Source organism: Crocuta crocuta, unplaced genomic scaffold (genome assembly GCF_008692635.1).
Source record: "Crocuta crocuta isolate KB4526 unplaced genomic scaffold, BGI_CrCroc_1.0 scaffold168, whole genome shotgun sequence".
NCBI lineage: Eukaryota > Metazoa > Chordata > Mammalia > Carnivora > Hyaenidae > Crocuta > Crocuta crocuta.
Window position 1 is genome coordinate 3,970,033 of NW_027532591.1, and position 26,541 is coordinate 3,996,573.

At 37.7% G+C, this 26,541-nt stretch overlaps 1 protein-coding gene across 3 annotated transcripts in view; it reads left to right on the plus strand.

Annotated features, from left to right (window-relative positions):
* OSBPL9 (oxysterol binding protein like 9) overlaps window positions 1-26,541 on the plus strand; it is a 176,829-nt gene that overhangs the window by 26,807 nt on the left and 123,481 nt on the right. For all 3 annotated transcript variants that reach the window (XM_077779835.1, XM_077779836.1, XM_077779837.1), the window contains exon 2: window positions 6,585-6,635. In XM_077779835.1, coding sequence (XP_077635961.1) covers window positions 6,585-6,635 — 51 coding nt within the window. The remainder of the gene's footprint in view (window positions 1-6,584; window positions 6,636-26,541) is intronic.

Below are 26,541 nucleotides of genomic sequence, written 5' to 3' on the forward strand. Positions count from 1 at the left end.
TATTTCTAGACTTTCCATTCTGTTTCATTGTTCTAATTACTGTGTTTGTTACTGTAGATTTTTTTTTTATTCTGAAATTGAGAATTGTGAGTTCTCCAACTTGTTTTATTGAAGATTGTTTTGGTTATTCTGGGATCAGTTTGTCAATTTTTGCCAAAAAGACAGCTGGGATTTTGATAAGGGATTATATGAAATCTGTCAATTTGGGGAGTATTGCCGTTGTAACAATATTAAGTTTTCCATTCCATGAACATGAGATGTCTTTCCATTTATTTAGTTCTCTAACTTCTTTCAACAGTGTTTTGCAGTTTTTATTGTATAAACTTTGTATTTCTAAAAATTAAATTTGTTACTAAGTGTTTTAATATTTTGACATTATAAATGGATTTTTAAATGTTTATTTTTGAGAGAGAGAGAGAGAGAGAGAGCGCACGTGAGTCGAAGAGGGGCAGAGAGAGAGGGAGACAGAGGATCCAAGGCAGGCTCTGCTCTGTCGGTGCAAAGCCTGATGGAGGGGCTCAAACTCAGAAACTGCGAGATCCTCATGACCTGAGCTGAAGTCAGACGCTTAACCGACTGAGTCACCCAGGCACCCCTGGAATTGTTTTTTTTTTTTGGTTTCATTTTTAGATATTTTGTTCCGAGAGTATAGAGGCACAATTGGTTTTTATACATTGGTCTTGTGGTCTGAAAATTTGCTGAACTCATTTATTATCTCCAATAGTTTTTTTGGTGGATTTCTTAGGATTTTCTGTATATAGGTTCTGTCATCTTCCAGTAGTTTTTCTTCCTTACCAATCTGGATGTCTTTTATTTCTTTTTCTTATCTAATTTTCCCAGCTAGAGTGCAGTACAGTGTTGAATAGAAGTGATGAGAGAGGATATCCTTGTCTTCTTCCTGTTCTTAGTTGTAAAGCTTTTAGTCCATTACCATTCATTATTATATTAGCTGTGGGTTTTCATAGATGCCTTTTATCAGGTTGAAGAGGTAACTTTCCATTCCTAGAGTGTTGAGTGATTTTATCATGAAAGAATGTTGGATTTTGTCAAGTACTTTTCCTGATTTTGAGATGATCATGTGATTTTTGTCTATTTTATTAATATGGTATATTATGATTTTTATATGTTGACCCAGCCTTGCATTCCTGGAATGAATCCCGCTTGGTCATTGTGTTAGTATCTTTGGGTTGCTACAACAAAAATACCATGGACTGGGTAGATTATAAACAACAGAAATTTTTTTCTTATAGTTCTGGAGGCTAGGATGTCTAAGATCAAGGCACTATAGATTCAGTGTCTGATGAGGACCTGCTTCTTTGATGCCCTTTTTTTTTTTTTTTTTTTTTCCCACTGTAACCTCACCTTGTGGAAGGGGAAGGGAGCTCTCCTAGGCTTTTAAAAATAAGGGCACTAATCCCATTCATGAGGGTGATTCCGAAGGCTCCACTTGCTAATTCCATCATCTTGAGGATGAGGATTTCAACATATGAATTTGAGGGGTGGGGGACACAAATTTAGACCATAATCATCATCCTGTATAATCCTTTTTACATGTTGCTGGGTTTGGTTTGCTTGTATTTTGCTGGGGATTTTTACATCTTTATTCACGGTTAAGTGTTGGGTCTTGTGATATCTTTGTCTGGTTTTGGTATCAGAATAACACTTGCGTCATAGAAAAAGTTGGAAAGTTTTCCTTCTAAAATTTTGGAAGAGTATGAAAGGTTGTTAGATCCTTAACTTTGATAGAATTTATCAGTGAAGCCACCGGGACCTAAGGCTTTTCTTTTTGATAAGTGTTTTGATTACTAGTTCCATCTCTTGTTATATAGGTCTATTCAGATTTTTTTGTCTTCTTTAGTCAGAATCCTTTTTGTTTCTCTAAGGTTGTTAGTAATGTCTCCTCTTTTATTCCTGATTTTAATAATGTTAGTCCTCTTTTTTTCTTGGTTAGTAAAGCTAAATTGTCCGTTTTGTTGATCTTTTCAAGGAACCAATGTTTGGTTTCATTGAGTTTTTTGTTTTTCTGTTTTCTAATCATTTATTTCTGCTGTGATCTTTATCATTTCCTTTCTTCTGCTTGCTTTAGATTTAGCGCTCTACTTTGTGTTATTATTTAAGGTAAAAAGTTAGGTTCTTGATTTCAGATCTTTCTTTTGTAATGTAGGCTTTTACAGTTAGAACTTTCTCACTAAGAACTGCTTTCACTATCTCCTATAAATGTTGGTATGTTGTTTTCATTTTCATATCACAAATATTTTCTAATTTCCCTTCCGATTTTTTTCTTTGACCCATTCATTATTTAGGAGTATATCATTTAATTTCCACATAGTTGTGAATTTCCCAAATTTCCTTCTGTTATTGAGCTCTGCTTTTAACACATGATGATCAAAGAACATGCTTTGAATTGTTTCCATCCTCATAAATTTATTGAACCTTGTTTTATGGCCTACCATTTGGTCTGTCTTAGAGAATGTACCATGTGTACTTGAAAAGAATGTGTTTTTAAGCAGATACTTTTTTTTAAGTTTATTTATGTATGTTTTTTAGTAACCTCAACACCCAACACAAGGGTCAGACTCCTGACCCCAAGATCAAGAGTCACATGCTCTTCTGACTGAGCCAGCCAGATGCCCTGTAAGCTGTTTTATTTTAAAGGCACAATGTAAAAAAAAAAAAAAAAAGGCACAGTGTAAGGACGCCTGGCTGGCTCAACTGATTACACATCTGGCTCTTGATTTCACCTCACATCATGATCTCACTGTCCTAAGATCGAGCTTGCTGTGGGGCTCTGCACTGGGCATGGAGCCTACTTGGTATTCTCTCCTCCCTCTGCCTCTAAACCACTCGTGCTCACTTTTTCTCTCTTACATACACAAATAAAGGCATAATGTGTTGCAGACATTGCTTCCATTCATAGCCCACTGGCCAATATATAGATCAATAGCCTATATCTAACTGAAAGGGAGGCTGGAAGTGTAATATCCAACAGGAGAGCCATGTGTTCAGTTAAAACTTGGGGTGTGGAGGGTTTTATTACTGAAAGGAAGAAGAGAAAATGGATATTGGGGAATCTCTTTTTCAGTCTTGTCTTTTTCCCTGTTCCTCTCTGCACTCTGTGCTTGGATCTGTTACTCTCCTATGAATAGTTTGTGTGTAGAGTTTTCTATACCTGTGCCTTTGCTGGTGTTGTTTCCTTGGACTGGACTGCCCTTTTCTTGCTACCTCCTCTTCTCATTAGAATCTTTTTTTTTTTTTTTAAGTCCTAGATTGAAACTTGAAATCTCGTCACTTCAGTATTGCCTTCCCTGATCTTTTTCCATGGCAGGGAGCCTTCTGTAGTTCACATCACTTTGTCCCTGTATTCATGTAATTTATTTTTCATTGTATTGCAGTTATTTACATGCTGATCTTTTTTTTTTTTGGACATTTTAACTTTTTATTTATTTTTAATGTTTATTTTTGAAAGAGAAAGAGGAAGGAGGGAGGAAGAGTAGGAGGGGCAGAGAGAGAAGGGGACAGAGGATCCGACGGCAGGCTCTGTGTTGACAACAGAGATCCTAATATGGAGCTCAAACCCACAAACCATGAGATCATGACCTCAGCTGAAGTTGGATGCCTAACCAGTAGAGCCACCCAGGTTCCCCTTTTTTGGACATTTTAAAGAGTCTAAGCCAATCAATTATTTTGTAGGATATTTCACATTCAGGATTTGTCTGATTGTTTCTAGTTACATTTGTTTAACTAGTTTTTCTAGTTACATTTAATTATTTTCACTTATTTCTTTCCGTGTTTTCTAATTCATAACCCTAGTAGTGGTACCATCATTGGGGCCTGTCTTACCCTTTTCCTGTTTACTATAGCCATAATTTTAAAAGTGGAAGAGTAATTGAGGATGAATGTTTTGGTTCTTACCTTGAGTTGTATTCTATTTCTCATTGAGTATTTTCAAACTAATTATTATTTTTTGTGTTTGTCTTGACACTTTTGAAGATAAGTCTAGGGTATGGTAAAGGTTTTTGTTTAGGGAATGTTTTTGTTAACTGTGTTTTGCTAACTGTATTTGTTCACAAAAAACTCTTACAACTGCAGTTGGTATTTAAGTTTTTAATAAAATGTATGAGTCCTTCTTGTATTTTAAGTGGAATAAGAAAAGACTATCTTCTATACTTAAAAAATTTTTTTAATGTTTTTATTGCGAGAGCTAGAGAGAGCGTGAGCAGGGGAGGAGCAGAGAGGGAGGGTGACACAGAATCTGAAGCAGGCTCCAGGCTCTGAGCTGTCAGCACAGAGCCCGATGCAGGGCTCGAACTCACGAACTGTTAGGACATGACCTGAGCCGAGGTTGGATGCTTAACCGACTGAGCCACCCAGGCACCCCTGTCTTCTATACTTTAATAATCCTTTTTGAACATGAATTCCTATGGCTCAGTACTTTTTTTTTTTTTGAAGAGAATCAACTTTGATTTATCATTGAAATATTGTTACATTCATAAGTTTAAGATAGAAAAATAGGCTATGTTCATAGAAAGTACTGAAGGCAATGAAAAGGATAAAACAGATTTTTATGTACAGACATGCAGGTATCCCCAAGAAATACTTATTTTTCTAGCTTTATTGAGATATAATTGATTATAACATTATATAAATTTAAGGTACACAGTGTGATAATATGATATATGTGTATATTGCAAAATGATAACTACAGTAAGGTTAGTTAACATCATCTATCACCTCACATAGTTAACTTTTTGTGTGTGTGTGTGTGTGGTGAGGACTTTTAAGATCTGCTTTATTAGTAACTTTTAAGTATGCAATATAGTATTGTTAACTATAGTAACCATGCTGTATATTAAATCCTGTGTAGTCATAACTGGAAGTTTTCCTGTGGCTCAGTACATTGGATGCAGGGCATCTGTGGCTTAAAGTGGAACAATTTTTTTTTAAAACATAATTTCATGATATGGCTTCTTTTACTTCTCACTCATATAGGGGAGTACAGAAAAATACGAGTTGTGGAGGTATTAAATCTTTCTAAAACTTTGATTATTTGATGTTTCACTTTATTACACATGACTAAATTTAATTTTAGGAATATTTATTGAATATCAACATAAGGCTTATTATGCAGAATATAGCCTTTGCTCAGCTCAGTCTAGTAAGAGAGACTTAAAAGGTAAGCAACATTTCATTAATAAATATTTTTTGAGCATCTAATGTGTGCCAGACACTGTTCTGGAGCGTAAGTCAGATACAATTCCTACTTCCTAAGGAATATGCAGTCTTGTGAGTGACTGAGACAAGTAAACTAGCCATTATAGCACAGGGTGGTGCACGTCATGACAGGGGAACATACAGGAGACTCTCAGAGCCCAGGATAGGAATCCAAATCAGAGGTAAGGTAAGGTGCTTGATGAGTGACAGAAAGGCAGAAAATTAGAGTCAAGCATATTCCAAGCTGAGGAACATTGGATGAGAAATCTCAGAGGCAAAAAAAATATGGCCTATTTGGGGAATCGAAAAGAGATAAAACAATGTTTCTCAAATTGTGGTCCTCTATCTTCCTGACTCATAATCATCTGGGAATGAATCTTAAGCCTTTAGGTGATTCTTAGCTTTCTAGGTGTTTCTCAAATTCTTTAAAATATGAGAAACACTGAGCGAGAGTCAAGAGGCATGAGGAGGAATGAAAATTATAGTGTAATATATGCTACATTAAAGGCACCCATAAAGTTCTATGATTAGGTTTATTTATATAGACTATAAAAGGTTTTCATTTTATTTTTTTATGGTTGATATTCAATATTATATTAGTTTCATTTGTACTGCTTAGTGATTCAACATTTCACTGCTCACCACAAGTATAGTTACCATCTGTCAACATACAAAGTTATTATGACATTACTGACTATAATTCTCTGTGCTGTGCTTTTCATCCCCATGATTTACTTATTTTATAACTGGAAGTTTATACCTCTTAATCCTCTTCACCTATTTTGCCCATCCCCCTACCTCCTCCCCTGTGGCAACCACCAGTTCTCTGTATTTATCAGTCTGTTTTTTTTAGATTTTTACAGATAAATGGAATTATATTGTATTTATCTTTCTCTGTTTGACTTATTTCACTTAGCATAATACCCCATATGCCCATCCATGTTGTCACAAATGGTAAGATTTCATTCTTTGTTATGGCTGAGTAACATGCCATTGTGTGTGTGTGTGTGTGTGTGTGTGTGTGTGTGTGTATACAAATTAATTTTTTTGTTTTCTTTGGAGAAATACCCAGAAGTGGAATTACTGGATCATATGGTATTTGTATTTTTAGTTTTTTGAGGAACCTCCATACTGTTTTCTGTAGTGGGTGCACCAATTTACATTTCCACCAACAGTGCACCAACATTCTCAACACGGCTTTAAAACATTCATTTGAAACTGCTGATTCCTATCCTTAGTGATTTTGGGGGTTGTAGGGGGATGGGGAGAAGGGAGGGATATTACTACTGTAATTTTTTTCTCTTTATCCCCAGATGATTCTATAAACAGTATATTAATCTTTTATTCATCGAATGTTTTTGTTTTTCTTCTAGTCCAAGGACAAAATGATGAGAGGCTCTCGCAGAGGATGTGTTAGACTCAGAGTGAGTATTCATTTTATGAAAACCAATTTTGACAAAAAGATATTTGATGGATCATGGAGGTCTAAGTTTCGTTTTCTCACTAATTGTTGGGATGGGCAACTAAGGCTCAGGCAGAAAAAAAACAATTTCTCCGGTGTAACTGCTAGTGCCTGAACCAGGGCCAGAACTCAGTGTTTTTGGTCAATGATTTAATGTTATATTCATGACTTAATGCAGCAACTGATTTTTTATTTCTTTAACCTCTACTTTACAGTCAGAGACAAGGGCTAGAAATCAAATGAGTTGTAGTATTGGTAGTAGAGCAAAGAGTAGAAATAAATCTGGAAATCCCCACTTATAGTTGCTTTGTTTTTCCTATTCAGTACTGTTTAATAAGGTTCTACGTAGCAGTGATATCTAGTAGAAATATAATGTGAGCCACATATATAACTTTAAATTTTGTTGTAACCGCATTAAAAAGGAAAAACAAACAGGTGAAGTTAATTTTAATAATATATTTTGTTTGGGCCAGTATATCCAGAATGTTATTATTTCAACATGTAATCAATAGAAATTATTAATGAGATATTTTACATTATTTTTTTCATATTAAGTCTTCATAATCCAGTGTCCTTTACACGTATGGCGTATCTCAGTTCAGACTAGCTGCATATCAGGTGCCCAGTAACCACATATGGCTAGTGGCTACCTTACTGGAGTTTCCATCATTATCCAGATTGCTAAAGGCAAGAAAAAGTACTTGATTGGGGATACAATATCTAGTACTCCATTATTAGTAAGCCTACCTTTAACATAACTACTGGGTAAATCAGCTTCTAGTAGTCTTTGCTTCCTCAGGCTCCTCTTGTGCTCTCTCTGCCATCTCTTCTCTGCATATTTACTTTTGAAGATGTGAATATGTTTGGTAAACATATTATTGTCTTTATTAGCAGTAGCTAATTGAAGAAAGGGAAATAACTATGAGAAAGAAACCAAATTCTTTTTTTTTTTTTCATTCAATTTATTGAAACTAAAAAACCCCCCAAACAGTGAACTTTTCTCCTACCCCATCCCTGGCTTCTGGCAACTACCAACTGTTCTCTGTATCTGTGAACTTGGTGTGTGTTTTGTTGTTATTGTTTTTTTAGGTTTCCACAGGTAAGAGAAATCAGACAGCATTTGGTTTTCTCTGTCTGACTTGTTTCACCTGGTATAACAGCCTCACAGTCAATTCATGTTGCAAATGACTAGATTTCATTCATTTTTAATGGCTGAATAATACTCCAGTGTGTGTATGTGTGTGTACATAAAGATAGATATATAAAGAAATATATATAACACAATTTCTTTATCCATCCATCAGTGGACACTTAAGTAGCTTTCATATCTTTGCTGTTACAAATAATGCTGCAGTGAACATGGGGTGCATACATCTTTTTAAATTAGTATTTTGATGCTCTTCAGATAAATACATAGAAGTGTAATTGCTGGGTCCTGTGGTAGTTCTCTCTTTAATTTTGGAGCCACCTCACACTGTTTTTCTTTAGCGGCTGCACCAGTTTACATTTCTACCAGCATTGCATGAGAGTTCTGTTTTCTCCATATCCTCATGGACACTTGTTACTTCTTGTCCTTTTTTTTTTTTAGTTGCTTCATAAAAACATTTATGATATTTCCCTTCATTTTCTTTCTTTTTTTTATTGAGGTAAAGTTGATTTATAGCATTAAATTAATTTTAGGTATACAGTATAATAATTTGATATTTGTATACACTACAAAGTGATTACAGTAATCTTGTTACCATCTACCACCATACAGTTGACTGCCTTCACCTATTGTGTACCTTCTAGCTCTCTTCCCCGCTGATGCCCGGTCTGTTCTCTCTATCCATGAGTTTTATTTGTTCATCTGTTTTCTTTGAATAAATACCCAGAAGTAGAATGGCTGGATCATATATGTGATCATATATATGACCATATATATGGTAGTTCTATTTAATTTTTTGAAGAACCACCATACTGTTTTCCATAGTGGCTGCACCAATTTACATTCCCACCAACAGTGTACAAGCTTTCCTTTTCTCCATGTTCTCTACAACACTTGTTATTTCTGTCTTTTTGATAATAGTCATTCTAATAGGTGTGAGGTGCTATCTCATGTTTTTGACTTGCATTTCCCTGATAATCAGTGATGTTGAACATCTTCTCATGTGCTTGTTGGCCACCTTGTGTCTTCTTTGGAATAATGTGTTTAAATGGGCACATCCTCTGCTCATTTTTAAATTGAGTTGCTTGGGTTTTTTTTGCTATTGAATGTATGAGTTCTTTATATATTGTGGATATTAACCTCTTATTGGGTATGTGATTTGCAAATATTTCTCCCATTTAATAAGTTGCCTTCTCATTTTGTTGATGATGTCGTTTGCAATGCAGAAGATTTTAGTTTGATGTCATGCCACCTGTTTATTTTTGCTCTTTTTGCCTCTGCTTTTGGAGTTAGAACAATGTCAAGGAGCTTACCACCTATGTTTACCTTGAGTTTTATGGTTTCAGGTCTTATGTTCAAGTCTTTAATCCATTTTGAGTTAATAATTGTGTGCCGTATAAGAAAATGGTCCACCTTCATTCTTTTGCATTTTGTTGTCTAGTTTTCCCAGCAGCATTTATTGAAGAGACTGTTCTTTTCTCATTGTATGTTGTTGGCTCCACTGTCATAAATTAACTGACTAGAGATGTGTGGGTCTATTTCTGGGCTCTCTATTCTGTTCCATTGATCGATGTGTCTGAAAAATGCTCACAGGTTAAGGGTTCAGTTCTGTAAGCCCGCCCTCCACCCTTTACTTCAAATAACCAATTGTAAGTCCTATGTTTTCATTACCTGTGTTTTGACGGACCAGCTGCAGGTTGGAGGTTCCAGCATCTTCCTCTTTAAGTTTGATTAATTTTCTAGAGCAACTCAGAACTCAGGGAAACATGTTTGCCAGTTTACTAAAGGATATGAATCAGCAGCCAGATAAAGAGCTTTAAGACAAGATAAGGGTAAAGGAGTGTGTCCTCTTTAGGCATGCCACCGTCTCCCATCTCCATGTGTTCAATAACCTGGAACCTCTCTGAACCCAGTCCTTTTGGGTTTTTATGAAAGTTTCAGTGCATAGTCATGATTGACTAAGTCTTTTTTTTTTTTTTTTAATATTTTTATTTATTTCTAGGAGAGAGAGAGAGAGAGACAGCGTGAGCAGGGGAGGGTCAGAGAGAGAGGGAGTCACAGATTGAAAGAGGCTTCAGGCTCTGAGCTGGCAGTCAGCACAGAGCCCGACGCGGGGCTCGAACCCACGAACCGCGAGATCATGACCTAAGCGAAAGTCGGACGCTTAACCGACTAAGCCACCCAGGCGCCCCATGATTGACTAAGTCTTTAGTATGATTCAGGCTCCAACCTCCCTTTCCGCTCCATACTTGGAGGTGGGGTGGACTAAAAGTTCCAACTGTGTAATCACATACTTGGTCCTCCTGGCAACAAGCCTCCTTTCTTATGTGGGTTCTAAAGTTTTCCTCATTAACATAAGAAAAGACACTTTAATCACTCTCAGTACCTAGGAAATTCCAAAGATTTTGGGTGCTATGAGTCAGAAACTATGGAAGAAGATCAAATATATGTGAGAAATAATTTTGGTCTTCTGAATAGCCAAATATATTTGTTATAAATCACTGTGTTGCAGGTTGATTTTTAGTTTTATACCCTTATGTTCAGAGAAGATGCTTCATATGATTTCAGTCCTCTTAAATGTATTGAGACTTGTTTTGTGGCCTAATGGGATCTATCCTGAAGAATGTTGCGTGTGCACTTAAGCAGAATGTTTAGTTTGCTGCTTTGAATGGAATGTTCTGTATTTATATATTAAGTCCATTTGGTCTAGTGTGTCTTTTAAGGCCAGTGCTTCTGTATTGATTGATTTTCTGTCTGGTTGATCTATCCATTAATGAAAGTAGGTTATTGAAGTCCCCTACAATTATTGTTTTGTTATCAATTTCTTCCTTTAGGTCTGTTAACATTTTTATTATATATTTTGGTTCTGCTATGTTGGGTGCATAAAAATTTACAAACATTATATCTTGTTGTTGGATTGACCCATTTATCATTATCCAGTACCATTCTTCGTCTTTTATTACGGTCTTTGTTTAAAAGTCTGTTTTGTCTGATATAAGAATAGGTACACCAGTTTTCTTTTGTTTTTTTATTTGTACAGAGTATCTTTTTCTGTCCCTTCAGTTTCATTCTGCATGTGTCCTTTGATCTGAAATGTCTTTCAGATGACATATAAAAGAGTCTAGTTGTTTGTTTAATCCATTCAGCCATTCTCTGTCTTTTGATTGGAGAATTTAGTTCATTTACATTTAAAGTAATCATTGATAAGTATGTATTTATTGCCGTTTTGTTATTTGTTTTCTGGTTGTCTTTGTAGTTCCTCTCTGTTCTTTTTTCTTCTGTTGTTCTCTACCCTTGTAGTTTCATGTCCTTCTTTAGTATTATGTTTAGATTCCTTTTTCATTATAGGTTTTTGCTTTGCAGTTGCCATGAGATTCACAAATAACAGCCTTTATGTATAACAGTATATGTTATGTTACTAACAACTTATAAAAACTCTATATTTTTGTTATCCCCCCACCATGTTTTATGTTTTTGATGTCATATTTACATCTTTTTATTTTGTGTATCCCTTAACTAATTATTGTAGTTATAGTTGGTTTTACTATTTTTGTCTTTTAACCTTTATACCAGCTTTAAAAATGGTTATTCTCTCACCTTTACTATATATTAGCCTTACCGGTGAGTTTTTTACTTCCATATGTTTTCTGGTTATTAGATAGTGCCTTTTCTTTTTAGCTCAAAGATGTCATTTTAACATTTCTTAAAAGGCCAGTGTAGTGGTGATGAACTCCTTTATCTTGTACCTGTCTGGAAAACTTTCTCTCTCTCCTTAACTTTTGAACGATAACTTTGCTGACTACAGTATTCTTGGTTGGAAGTTTTTTCTTTCAGCACTTTGAATATAACATTTACTCTCTTCTGACCTGTGAAGTTTCTGCTGAAAAATCTTACATGAGTTCTCTTGTATATCACAAGTTTTTTTTTTTTTAAGATTCTCTCTTTAACTTCTGATATTTATTTATTTTTAAAAGTTTATTTATTTATTCAGAGACAGCATGCATGCAAGCAGGGGAGGGGCAGAAAGAGAGGAAGAGAGAATCCCAAGCAGGCTCCACCCCAGCAGTGTGGAGCCTGGTGCAGGGCTTGAACCCACAAACTGTGAGATCATGACCTGAGCTGAAACCAAAAGTTGGACACTTAACTGACTGAACCACTCAGGTTCTCCTGACATTTTAATTATAATGTGTCTTGGTGTGGATATCTTTGGGTTCATCTTAATGGGGATTCTCTGTACTTCCTGGACCTGGATGTCTGTTTCTTTCCCCAGGGTAGGGAAATTTTCAACCACTATTTCTTCAAATAAGACTCCTACCCCTTTCTCTTGCTTTTCTGAGAACCCTGTGATGCGAATGTTAGTTTATTTGTTGTTGTCTCATACATCCCTTAAACTGTCTTCCTTTTTTATTTTTCCCCATCCTTTTGCTATTCTGCTTGGGTGAATTCCACTGCTTTGTCTTCAAGTTGGCTGATCTTTTCTTCTGCTTCATTTAATCTGCTGTTGAACCCTTTTAGTGTTTTTTTTGTTTGTTTGTTTGTTTGTTTTTAAGTAGTCTCTGTGTCTAGTGTGGAGCCCAGTGTGGGGCTTGAACTCACCACCCTGAGATCAAGACCTGAGCTGAGATCAAGAGTTGGATGCTTAACCAACTGGGCCACTGAGACACCCCTCAAATATATTTTTGAGTTCAGTTAGTGTATTCAGTTCTGGGACTTCTGTTTTGTACTTTTTCATATTTTCTATTTCTCGAAGTTCTCACTATGTTTATCCATTCTTCTCTCTAGTTTGGTGAGCATCCTCATGACCATTAATTTGAACTCTCAATCATGTAAATTAGTTGTCTCTGTTTCTAGGGTTTTTTTCTGAGGTTTTTATCTTGGTCTTTCATTTGGAACATATGCCTCTGTTTCTTCATTTTGCTTGACTCTCACCCACCTCTCCCGGTCTTGAAGGAGGAGTCTTGTGTAGGAGGTGCAACTTTGTCATTCAGCCCTTCCTCAGCTCTTGGTTGTCTCTCGAACCTTAATGCTTGTCCAAGCAGCCTATTATATTTGTAACAGCTCCCAGTAGTTCAGGATGTGCCAAGACCTGTCAGTGTCCCAAAGGGGAGGATCTTAGCACCTATATTCAAACTGGAAAGCAGACTCTGAGGTCTGAGCTTTTAAATGTATGTGATTACAGGGACACCTGGGTGGCTCAGTTGGTTAAGTGTCTGACTTTAGCTCAGGTCATGATCTCATGGTTTATGAGTTCAAGCCCCATGTTGGGCTCTGTGCTGACAGCTCAGAGCCTGGAGCCTGCTTTGGATTCTGTGTCTCCCTTTCTTCCTCTTCCTGACTCGCTCTCTGTCTCTCAAAAATAAATAAACATTAAAAAAATTAATACCCCCCCCCCAAAAGTATGCAATTATATACAGACCTTTGGGACTCTAAATGTAAGCCCTACTGGCCATCAGAGCCAGCCCGTCTAGAGGCATCCTCTGGATGTCAGTCACACAGAAATTGGGGCTGCAGATGCATGTATGAGTTCTTTTTTGGGTGATACCAGTGAACTCGAGCAAGGCAGAGGAAGAGGGCCAAGATGGTGTCCATAGCCCATGTTTCTTGAGAACAGCTCCATAGGTCATTAAATATTATGTGCCAAATGTGAAGTCTGCCCCTCAAACCAAGGCTACTGGGTGAGCAAAGGGGCCCCTTTCACAGAAAGACTGGGGAATGTGCTGTAATCTGCTGTTTGTGTAGTTGTAGCCTGCCAAGAACCATCTCTTCTATTACCACAGTCTTGTGGGACCCAGAAGTGCTACCCACCCTGGCCACTAGAGCCAGGTGATTAGGGACATTCTTTGGGCAGTAGCCAGAAAATCTGGGACTTCAGGCATAGAAACCAGGGCACCAGACATGTGTAAAGCTTTTGTGCAGAAGGTAGTGGTCCTCTGGAGTGCGGCAGAGGGTGAATGTGAAGGTAGCACCCACCCCCACCAAGGCCCGAGATGCATGTTTAATTAGAAGCCCCTCAGGCTATAGTCCTGATGTGTAGCTAGTTTACTTCACAGAAAAACTGAGTTCCTGGATCTGTTGCCTCTTGTACTCGGGTGGTAGCCATTTAAGAATTTTTTCTCTGTTGGTTACAGACTGTGGGACCCACAAGTGTAAGCCCCACTGGTTACCAAAGTAAGGTGATATAGAGGGTCCCCTGGTAGCAATTACAAAAATCAGGGCACCAGACAAGTATACTCTCCTTTGTGGGTGGCACCAATTATTACAGTCCTGTGGGACCAGGAATGCAAGCTCCCCTGGTCTCAAGATCAAGAGGCATCTCCTAGGCAGTAGCTCCCAAAATTGGGCACCAGACACATGAAGCTCCCTTCCAAGAGATACTAGTGTCCTTCAGCATAGCAAAGGGAGAGTGTGAAAATGGTATCTACCAGTTTCTATCTATGTATAGTATTCCAAGAGGCTTTTAGATGTGTGTGTTAAATTAGATGCCTGCCCTGTTAGGCTGATGCTTTAATATTAGCAGGTGAGCCTCCTTCACTTTAAGTCTGGGTGTGATCAGCTATCTGTGAGCTGGGCCTTGGGGTGGGTGAATCAGAGCACTTGAACCCTTTAAGAGCAGTTTCCCTGCTTGCTGGAGTCTTGTGGGTCTCCAAATGGAAGCCCCAGTTAATTTTCAAAGATGTTTTGTCTCTCAAGTGTATATCTTAAAAGTTAGGATGCCCACTGTGAGGTCTGAAGCCTTTGCTCCTCAAGGAGAAGCTCCAGGCTTTGAGTTCTTTCCTGGTTATGGGATGTAGTACCTAGAGTATGGTTTATGGTAAGATTTTTGTCGAGGCCTCTCCTACACACTTTGATGTGGTTTCATCTCATTTACTGGATGTGTTGTTTGTCACTCAGCCAGCATTTAAGATTTTTGAAAGAGGAAATTATTCCACATACAACTTTTGACTTGGTATGTTTGTGGGAGGAAGTGAGTTCAGGATCGTCCTATGTTGACATCTTGTATCGGAATCCAGAAACAAAATCTAAGCGGGGGTTGGAGGGGTGGGGTGGGGATCTGCAGAGATAGACATAAGTATGGTAAGTTTGCAGGATGGAAATGAGATAGGCTTGTTCTGAGCAGATGATGTATATGTGATAGCATAAAGGCTTTTTAAACTTTGATTATGATACTCTTCACTGTTTTTTTCTTTCCACTGGGTTCTCTTTTGTCGCCTTGGTTTTATTGCTTTTCTAAGCACTGTTATTGACCTTAGTCACTGCACAGTCTGGTATTAACTGCTTTCTTGGCTTGAGATAGCTAAGTAGAGAGACTTTGGCAGAGTTGTTTTGAGACAGCTCTTCAGTTGAATTCAATCTGAATTTGGACCAATGTCTCATTGTTACATTTAAAGCACTATTTTTTCCTTTGAAATGTAGCTTAATTATTAACCTTTGTGACTACTACCCAGGTTAAGAAATAGAATTTTGGCAAGTATCCTGGAAGCCTCTTTATGTGACCCATTTAAATTATAGGCCTCTCCCTGTCTCTTAATGTAACCACTATTATAGTAATCACTTCTTGGATTTACATTCCTAAATTCTATACTTTTGTCTTGGCCTTCTTTTTAACTTGATAACTTTTGCTTGTAATTTATCTATTGAAGAATCCAGACCCTTCTACCTGTAGTTTTCCATAGTGTGGATTTTACTTATTGCACATAGCTGTAATTCTGCATACTCCTCTGCCCTCTGCTTTTCCTATAAATTAGCAAGTGGATGCAGAGACTAGATCAGACTCAGGTTTGATCCCTTTGGTAAGACTATAGGTGGTGGTGTGTTCTTTTAGCAAGTGATATGTAATGTCTGGTTTTTGCTCATTATTGATATTAGCAGCTACTGATGCTCAGTACCTAGATTCATTAACTCATTTTGGGGTTGCAAAATTGTGATATTTCACCATTTTGTTTTTATTTTTATTAGAAATAATTTTATAAGGAGATAGTTCTCTTCATGTATTTGGTTACCCAGTGCTACAGATCAAGTAAACAGGATATATGCTTGATTATTTCCCTTTGCTCACCCAGTTTTCAAGATAGTGAATTGACTTAAAATGATACTGATTTAGGGGTTCCTGGGTGGCTCAGTCAGTTAAGTGTCCAACTTTGGCTCAGGTCATGATCTCACAGTTCATTAGTTTGAACCCCACATCGGGCTCTGTGCTGACAGCTTGGAGACTGGAACCTGCTTCGGATTTTGTGTCTCCCTCTCTCTCTGCTCCTTCCCTGCTTACATTCTGTCTCTCTCTCTCTCTCTCTCTCAAAAATAAACTTATAAAAATAATACTGATTTTTATATGTATATATTTTCCATATATATATATATAAAATAGACTCAAGCAGGTATTTGTACATCCATATTCATAGCAACATTACTCACAGTAGCCTAGAGGCAGAAGCAACCCAGTATTCATTCAGTGGACGAATGGATATACAAAATGTGATATGTATATACAGTGAAATGGTAGTCTTAAAAAGGAAGGAAGTTCTGACGCATGGATGAACTTTGAGGACATTATACTAAAGCGAAATTAGCCAGTCACAAAAAGATAATACTGTATGATTCTACTTATATGAGGTACCTAGAGTAGTCAAATTTATGGAAAGTGATAGTTTCCAGGGTTGGGGGGAGAAGGGAAATTGGGAAGTTAGTGTTTAATTAGAGTATTATAGATTGGGAAGATGAAAAAGTTCTGGAGATGAACGTTGGTGATCACACAATTGTATGAATAAATATACTTAATGACACTAAATTAAACACTTAAAATGTTTGAATTGGTAAATTTTATATGTTTTTTAGCATGATTAAAAAAACCTCTACCTGAAAAGGAAAAAAACCCCACACCATTACCTGTTTATTATCTCATAGTTCTGTAAATGAGACACTTCGGAAGCATTCTCTGCTTATGGTCTCACAAGGCTGAAATCAAGATATTGACTGGGGTTCCTTCTTTCCTTTAATTTTATTCTCAAGTTAGTTAACATATGATGTAGTCTTGGCTTCAGGAGCAGAATCCAGTGATTCATCACTTATGTATATATTACCCAGTGCCCATCCAGCAAGTGCCCTCCTCAATGCCCATCACCCATTTTCTCCACCCCCCACGCCACTCTCCACCCCCCTGCCACGCTCTACCCCCCATCAACCCTCAGTTTGTTCTCTGTATTTAAGAATCTCTTATGGTTTACTTCCCTCTCTGCTTTTATTTTATTTTTCCTACCTTCCCCTATGATCATCTGTTAAGTTTCTCAAATTCCACAAGTGAATTTGTGGAATTCAGATGATATCTGTCTTCCTCTGACTTATTTCACTTAGCTAAATCCACGTTGTTGCAAATGGCAATATTTCATTCTTTTTCATTGCTGAGTAGTGTTCCATTGTGTGTGTATGTGTGTGTGTGTGTGTGTGTGTGTGTGTAAGTATGTTGCATATCCTCTTAATCCACTCATCAGTTGATGGACATTTGGGCTTTTTCCATAATTTGGCTATTGTTGATAGTGCTGCTATAAACATTGGGGTGAGTGTGCCCTTTTGAATCCTTTGGATCATTTGGATAAATTCCTAGTAGTGCAATTGCTGGGTTGTAGGGTAATTCTATTTTTAATATTTTAAGGAATCTCCACACTCTTTTCCAGGGAAGCTGCACCATTTTGCATTCCCACAAACAGTGCAAGAGGGTTCCTCTTTCTTCACATCCTTGCCAACATCTGTTGTTTCTTGAGTTGTTAATTTTAGCTACTCTGACTGGTGTGAGATGGTATCTCATTGTGGTTTTGATTTATATTTCCCTAATGATGAGTGATTTTAAGCATTTTTTCATGTGTCTGTTTGCCATCTGGATGTCTTCTTTGGAAAAGTGTCTATTCATGCCTTCTGCCCATTTCTTCCCTGGATTATTTGTTTTGTGGGTGTTGAGTTTGTTAAGTTCTTTATAGATTTTGGATACTAACCTGTTATCCAATATGTCATTTGCAAATATCTTCTCCCATTTCATCAGTTGCCTTTTAGTTTTGTTAATTGTTTCCTTCTCTGTGCAGAAGCTTTTTATCTTGATGAGGTCCCAATAGTTCTTTTTTGCATTTATTTACCTTGCCTTTGGAGACATGTCAAGTAAGAAGTTGCTGTGGCTGAGGTCAAAGAGATTGCTGCCTGTTTTCTCCTGTAGGATTTTGATGATTTCCTGTCTCACTTTTAGGTCTTTTGTCTATTTTGAATTTTCATTTTTGAATATCGTGTAAGAAAGTCTTCACATCCAGTTTGTTTCTTTAGCATGTTGCTGTCCAATTCTCCCAGGACCATTTGCTAAAGAGACTGTCTTTTTCCATTGCTTTTTCCATCTCTTCCCTGCTTTGTCAGAGATTAGTTGATCATATATTTGTTGGTCCATTTTTGAGTTCTCTATTCCATTGACCTTTGTGTCTGTTTTTGTGCCAATATCATAGTGTCTTGACAATTTCATCTTTGTAATATAGGCTAAAGTCCAGGATTGTGATGCCTCCAGCTTGGGTTTTCTTTTTCCATATTATTTGGGCTGTTTGCGGTCTTTTGTGGTTCCATAGAAATGTTTATTTTAGCTCTGTGAAGAAGGCTGGTGCTATTTTGATTGGGATTGCATTGAATATGTAGATTGCTTTGGGTAGTATTGACATTTTAGCAGTATTTGTTCTTCCAATCCGTGAGCATGGAATGTTTTTCCATTTCTTTGTGTCTTCAATTTCTTTCATAAGCTTTCTATAGTTTTCAGCATTTAGATCTTTTACCTCTTTGGTTAGGTTTATTCTTTCTTAGGTATTTTATGGTTTTTGATGCAGTTATAAATGGGATTGATTTCCTGATATCTCTTTCTGTTGTTTCATTATTGGTGTATAGAAATGCAACAAATTTCTGTCCCTTCACCTTATATCCTTCGACTTTGCTGAATTCCTGTATCAGCTGTAGCAGTTTGTTTGGTGGAGTCTTTAGGGTTTTCCATTTAGAGTATCATGTCATCTGCAAAGAGTGAAAATTTGACTTCTTTGCCAGTTTGAATACCTTTTATTTCATTTTGTTGTCTGATTGCTGATTGACTTCCAATACTATGTTAAACAGCTTTGGTGAGAGTGGGCATCCCTATCATGTTCCTGATCTCAGGAACTCACTCAGGGGGTGAGTTCTCATTTTTCCCTATTGAGGATGATATTAGCTGTGGGCCTTTCATATATGAGTTTTATGATGTTAAGTTATGTTCTTTCTATCCCGACTTTCTTGAGGGCTTTTATTAAGAAAAGATGCTATATTTTGTCAGATGCTCTTCCTGCATCTATTAACAGGATCCTATTGTTCTTACCCTTTCTTCTGTTAATGTGATGTATCACGTTGATTGATTTGCAAATACTGAACCAGCCCAGGAATGAATCCCTCTTGATCATCGTGAATAATTCTTCTAAAATACTGTTGAATTTGATTTGCTGGTATCTTCTTGAGAATCTTTGCATCCATGTTCATCAAGGATATTGGCCTCTAATTCTCCTTTTCAGTGGGGTCTTTGTCTGGTTTGGGAATCAAGGTAATGCTGGCTTCATAGAATGAGTCTGGAGGGTTTCTTTCAGTTTCTGTTTTTTTGGAACAGTTTGAAAAGAATAGGTATTAACTCTTCTTTAAATGTCTGGTAGAATTCCCCTGGGAAGCTATCTGGGCCGACTATTTGTTGTGAGATTTTTGATTACTGATTTAATTTCTTTGCTGATTATGAGTCTGTTCAAATTTTTCTATTTCCTGTTTGAGTTTCCTGTTTGAGTCTTCTGCTGGCTTTGGGCTTTCTTTGCTGTTGCCTTCCTAGCTCCTTTAGGTGTAAGGTTAGGTTGTGTATTTGGGACCTTTCTTGCTTCTTGAGATAGGCCTGAATTGCAATGTGTTTTTCTCCTAGGATTGCTTTTGCTATATCCCAAAGGGTTTGGACTGTTGTTTTTTCATTTTCATTTGCTTCTGTATATTTTTTAATTTCTTTTTTAATTTCCTGGTTGACCCATTCATTCTTTAGTAGGATGTTCTTTAACCTCCATGTATTTGGGGGCTTTCCAGATTTTTTCTTGTGGTTTATTTCAAGTTTCATAGCGTTGCAATCTGAAAATATGCATGGTATGACTTCAACTTTTTTATATTTGTGAGGGCTGTTTTGTGACCCAGTATGTGATCTATTTGGTAGAATGTTCCATGTGCACTTGAAAAGAATGTGTATTCTGCTGCTTTAGGATGTAAAATTCTGAATATATCTGCTAAGTCCATCAGATCAAATGTGTCATTCAGATCCGTTGTTTCCTTACTGATTTTCTGCTTAGATGATCTGTCCATTGATGTAAGTGGAGTATTAAAGTCCCGTACAATCACGGTATTATAATCTGTACATTTGTTTATGTTTGTGATTAATTGATTTATATATTTGGGTGTTACATGTTGGGGACATAAACATTTACAATTGTTAGCTCTTCTTGATGGATAGACTCCTTAATTATGACATAATGCCCTTCTTCATCTCTTGTTACAGTCTTTGTTTTATTTTTATTTTTATTTTTTTAAGTTGATTTACCTATTTTGAGAGAGAAAGAGAGAGTGAGCAGGGAGAGGGAAAGAGAATTCCAAGCAGGCTCTGCACTGCCAATGCAAAGCCCAAAACAGGGTTTGAACCCATGAACTGCGAGATCATGACCTGAGCCAAAACCCAGGGTCAGACACTTAACCAACAGAGCCATTCAGGTGACCCTACAGTCTTTGTTTTACAATCTAGTTTGTCTCATGTAAGTATGGCTACTCCAGCTTTCTTTTGACATCCAGTAGCATGATAGATGGTTCTCTATCCCCTCAATTTCAATCTGCAGTTGTCCTCAGGTCTAAGTTGAGTCTCTAGTAGGCAACATTCTGTGCTTTTTGCAAGCCAAGCTATTAGTCTTATGACTGTTACTCTAAATTCTTGTTCAGGTATATTGTTTACATCTGTTTTGAGCAATTCTCTGGCTGTCATTTCTTCCTGGATTTTCTTTTGAAAAGAATTCTTCTGTTTCATTATTTTGGCTAGCTTTGTGTTTTATATGTTTTCATAGTTTGCTATGTGTCCTGCACCTGCAAGTACTACTATATTGAAAAGGGGTCATACACTTTCCAGGGCCTAGTGCTTCAGGAAGTGTTTTTGGAGTGTGTTGTGTATACCCTGTTGTTGCATTTTGGCTGCTCTACCCTGCTGGTCAGTCCTCTGCAAAGCTCCTTCTTGCTTGTGGTGCAGTGTTTGCACCTTCCACCAAGTGTGTTTTAATTTGTTTGTTGAAGCAACCCTTGAATAAAGGAAAGGTATGGAAAAGGTATCCCTTTGCATGGGATCAGGCTCCTCCCTTCCACCCTACAAGACAAAAATGAAAGGGGTGTGAAAAAAAGACTAAGCAGAGAATAAAAAAACATAATAAAACAAAACAAGTAAAACCTATAAAGTTTAATCCAGAGAGAGAGAGAGAAAGGAAAATAAAGGAGATATAGAAAAGGTGTAAAAATAGAGTAAAAATGCCTGAGTAAACAAAACAGGAAAAAACAACAACCCTATACCTATATAAAATAAGAATCGACCAAAAACAAGTCAGAAACTATGAGCTTGATTCCAAAAGAAAAAAAGAAGAGGGTAGAAAGAAAAAGAGAAGACCAAACAGACAAACTGACAAACTAACAAAGACACAAAACAGTTGTTAGTTGGTGCCTGGGACTGGTGGCTGTGTGGGTTTGGAGGAGAGACCATCAGTTTCCTCAGTAGGTCAGACTCAGTAGATAAGTAGATACCAGGCATAGAGGGGTAGGGTTTGGTGTAAGTGGGTCCCCTCCACTGGGGGCCACTGTGCTGCTCTTTGAAGTCCCACCGTGTTGGTGTTGGGGAGAAAAATGGTGACACCCCAATCTCTCCTTCCCGGACCAGGTGTCTCAAAACACACTGTTCAGGCAGCCCTCACAGAGTCGGTTTGCCTGGCTCCACATTTCTTCCCCTCCTCCCTAGGCACTAGGCTGGGATTCAAAACCTGATGTCTCAAAGGAGCCTGCACCTCACAGACCCTGTTCTGGGGTAGCACCACTCAGTTCTGCCCATAAAATCCTTTGGCTGGAGCCTACAGCGTCTTTTCTCCTTGGGGAGGCAATAAACCCTTTTCCCATAGTACGTGAGTTAGGAGACTGTTCTCTCTCAGTGCACACCTGAGATCACTACAGTGCTCCAGGATGGCTCTTTCCCCCCCAAGCATGTGCACACGGTTCTGGCTTCATTGAGCACTTTTGAAAACTCCGATCTTCAGCAGCTAAGGCTATTTGCAAAGTAGAAACTGGCACTCTGTATTTCTCATTCCCCAGTCCATGGTCCTGAGAGGTTTTCCTTTAGTACTAACTCAATACCACAATTCCATGGCCTCTTTGTCTTTCTCTCCCTTTTGTCTCTCCACAGAAGGGGTTCCGTCCCCCCCCATGCCCATGCTGTTTTTATCTCCCCCAATTCACATACGCGTACCTTGATCCTGTCATGCTGTCTCCTTCCACCTGTGGAGATCCTTCTGCCACTTTGCAGATTGACTTCCTGGGTTTTCCAAGTGATCTGACCTCAATACAGCTGTGTTTGAGGGAAAGGGAAATCCAGGCCTCTCCCTGACTGGGCGGGGCTCTTATCTGTGGAGGCCCTGAGGAAGAATCTAAGGGAGAATCTGTTCCAGGTCATTCAAGTTATTGGCAGAATTCAGTTCCTTGTGGCTGTAGGACTGAGGTTCTTGTTTTCTTGCTAGCTGTCTGTCAGCTGGGTTCTTCTCTTAACTTCTAAAAGCTGCACATACTATTTGTTATGTGCCCCCTTCCATCGTCTAGATGGCAGGGAAGATGCCTTGAATCCTTCTAATGCTTTGTATCTTTCTTACTTCCCATTTTGCTACTAACTGAAGAAAACACCGCTTTTAAAAGGCCCGCGTGATTAGGTTACACCCATGAGATAATCTCCCTTTTGCTTTATCACTCCAGTAATAACTCATTCTGTAATAGAATCCCTGTATAGATATGTCATCACATTCGTAGGTTTCTACCCACACTAAAAGGGGAGGAAATTATATAGGGGCAAGGGTCATTTAGGGTTTTTTTTTGTTTGTTTTCTTTAGAATGCAGCTTACCACAGAGCATGACAGAGAAGAACCAGACATACCTGTGTTTGAATCTTTTTTGCCCTTTACTTTGACTGGAAGAGGGAAGCTATCTGTAAGCTTTTGAGTTTGAGTTTTCTCTTTAAAGTGGGGAATATCATACCCTTACAGAATTTTGTGAGAAGTAGGCAGCCGGCACATAGATGGAAGCTGTTAATTAGTTGTGTGTGTGTTTGTGTGTGTGTGTGTGTGTGTGTGTGTGTGTGGTTTAAGTGTCTTTGTAGTATTTTCAAAGAGCTGGACTGCCATTTGGCTTCCTATTTAAGAATCATTTGGAGATTTTGTTTACAGTTAGGTTCCATTCTCTCACTCTGTAGACAAACTATTTTAGAATAAGTTCTAGAACTTGTTTTTTATTTTAAAATTTATTTATTTTGAGAGAGAATGAGAGGAGGAGGGGCAGACAGAGAGGGAGAGAAAGAATCCCAAGCAGGGTCTGCACTGCTAGTGCTGAGCCCAGCGCGAGCTTGAACTCACAAACCATGAAATCATGACCTGAGCTGAAACCAAGAGTCGAATGCTTAACCGACTGAGACAACCAAGTGCCCCTAGGACCTATATTTTAAAACAGATTCTCCAGGTGATTTTGTTGTGTAGTCAAGTTTGGGACCACTGGTGTAGTAGAGTCAGATCTGGGGTTGAATCTCACTCATCTCTACCCCTTATTGACTCCGTGCCATTGGGTACATTTCTTAACTTCTGTGAAGATAAACTACAACTTGCAGGGTTGTTGTGAGGCTTAGCAATTATGTATGGACAGAGTTGGACACATATTACATATCTAATACATGATAACTGCCTTGGATGATGATGATGATGATGATAATGGTGGTGGTAGATAATGCATTTATCATCTAGATTCCAAGTGAGCTTAATGAGCTATCATTGTCTTGTGCCATAGATCTCTCCTTCCCACTTCATTCATCCCAGATTGTGTTCCAACCACACTGTACTTTATGTTTCCTCACTGTGTTTCTTCATTCCTCATTGCTTCTGATATATTGATATATTTTTTTCTTATGACAGAAATTCTGTGCCCTTGTCTAATGAGCTCATCTTTTAGAGACTTTTCAAATGTTTCTTCTTCTGTATAGCACTTCTCATCCACATCCTTCTAAACAGATTTGATCATTCTCTATCTTTTCATTACATTTGCCACTTATATCCATGAAAGTACTTATTACATGGTATTACATGTTGTTTTGTCTCTTTACTTGATAGTGAGTTCCCATTCACTGTCACAGTGCCTGCTTACATAGTAAGTAGGTACTCAAAAAATGCTTATTGTTGATTTTGTAGATTTATAAAAATAATAAATGTTGTAGAATTTGCCTTTACTATAGTTTATACGCAAAAGAACTATGGAGTTGTCTTAAACACAGTATGAGCCAGTGGTATGGTATGATTTCTTAAAGAACAAAGCAGGGGGTGCCTGCTGGCTTAGTTGGTAGAGCAAGTGACTCTTGAGATTAGGGTCGTGAGATCAGGCTCCACATTGTATGTGGCGCCTACTTAAAATTAAAAACAAAAACAAAGCAGAACACACATGTGGTTTTAATCTACATAAAAGGAGGCTAGGGAAAGGAACCAGTAATTATTGAGGAGGCTCTCCAATCAGGTACTGTGTGGATGATTTTCACATGTAATCCCATGATAATCCGGTCAGATAAATGGTGTTATTTCATTTTACAAATGAGGAGACAGACTCAAGCTACTTTTAGTAATTTATCAAAGTTTCAAAGTAAATGGTGAATCTCAGATTGAATTTGAGTCTGTCTCATTCCTAAACTCTGTTTAATCCCTAGTGTTGCCAGACTCCTCTTCTTTTTTGATTTATAAGAGTTAATGCAGACACACTCCCAATTTGTGACAAGGTAGTGTCAAAACCAGTGGAGGAAAGCAGAACAGTGAAAAACCATTTCCTTCCCATCTATTTATGGTCTTTGACTCTGTTGGTGGCAACATATATGCCACTAGATGGTGCCCTTGTCTTGATGGAAAAGCAAAATGTTGATTGAGACCTGGGGTCTGATTCCACCCCTCCCACACACATACTAGCCAAAAACAATATACTGACATTTCCAGGAAAAATCTGCAAAAGGGAGAAGTAGTAATATTAAAAAGGTAGTGTGACATATAGATAAAAACAAGCCATAAATGAAATGGAATTCAAATCCAGTTTCTGCCTTTTATTAGCTGTGTCTTCAGGCAGCTTATCTATTCAGCTCTGAGTCCTAGTTTCTGGATGGACATCATGTTTTTTACTCATGGAATTAAGAATATAAAATTAATATGTTAAAAAGTATTCTAATACAGTGTTAGGGACTTAGGTTGTTAATGAATGGTAGTTACTGTTGTAATTAATAAAATGAGTCTCAGATTCTGAAGAATTCTACAGGGTCTTAGGAATCACAAAAGTAATTATACTCAACAAAATTGTAATGCTAAATGTATTGTGAGTTTTCCAAAGCTGATCCATATGTGCCTTCAAGTAACAGATTTTACCCAGTCTAGTGAAACTGAGTACTCCATTTACCAGTTGTGCTGGTCATCAGAGTTGACTGATTCCCTGAGGGATATGTCACTGTTGTCTTTTAGCTCATCACGAGAGAGGTCAGCAGTGTATCATGATGGATTATTACTAGTCTTAGCACTGGGGTACATGTACCGTAATGTTTATAGCAGCATTATCAACAATAGCCAAACTATGGAGAGAGCCCAAATATCCATTGACTGATGAATAAAGTAAAAGTTTTATACACACACACACACACACATACACACGTAAGTCATCAAAAAGAATGGAATCTTGGCATTTGCTACAGCGTGGATGGAGCTAAAATGTATTAAGCTAAGTGAAATAAGTCAATCAGAGAAAGACAAATTCCATGATTTCACTTACATGTGGAATCTAAAAAACAAAACAGATGAATGTATGGGAAAGGGGTAAAGAGGAGAGAGGGAAACAGACCACAGGAGATTCTTTTTGTAAAAAATATTTTTAATTTATTTTTGCGAGAGAGAAAGTGTGCAAGCGAGTGAGCAGGGGAGGGGCAGAGAGAGTGAGAGACACAGAATCTGAAGCAGGCTTCAGGCCCCCAGCTGTCAGTGCAGAGCCTGATACAGGGGCTCAAACCCACAAATCATTAGATTGTGACTTGAACCTAAGTCAGATGCTTAACTGACTGAGCCACCCAGATACCTGAAGAGACTCTTAATGACAGAGAACAAACTGAGGGTTGATAGAAGGAGAGGGGCTATATGGGTGATGGATATTAAGGAGGGCACTTGTGATGAGCACTGGGTATTGTATGTAAGCGATGAATCACTGAATTCTGCTGAAACCAATATTATACTGTATGTTAACTAACTAAAATTTAAGGAAGAAAAAGAAATAGCCTTCCAAAATGAGCTTAACTACAACAGAAAATAAAGTAAAATGTGGTAAAACAGAAAAAAAACATAGTTTTAGCACTGACTTCTTCTGCTAGTGCCTTATTTCATTT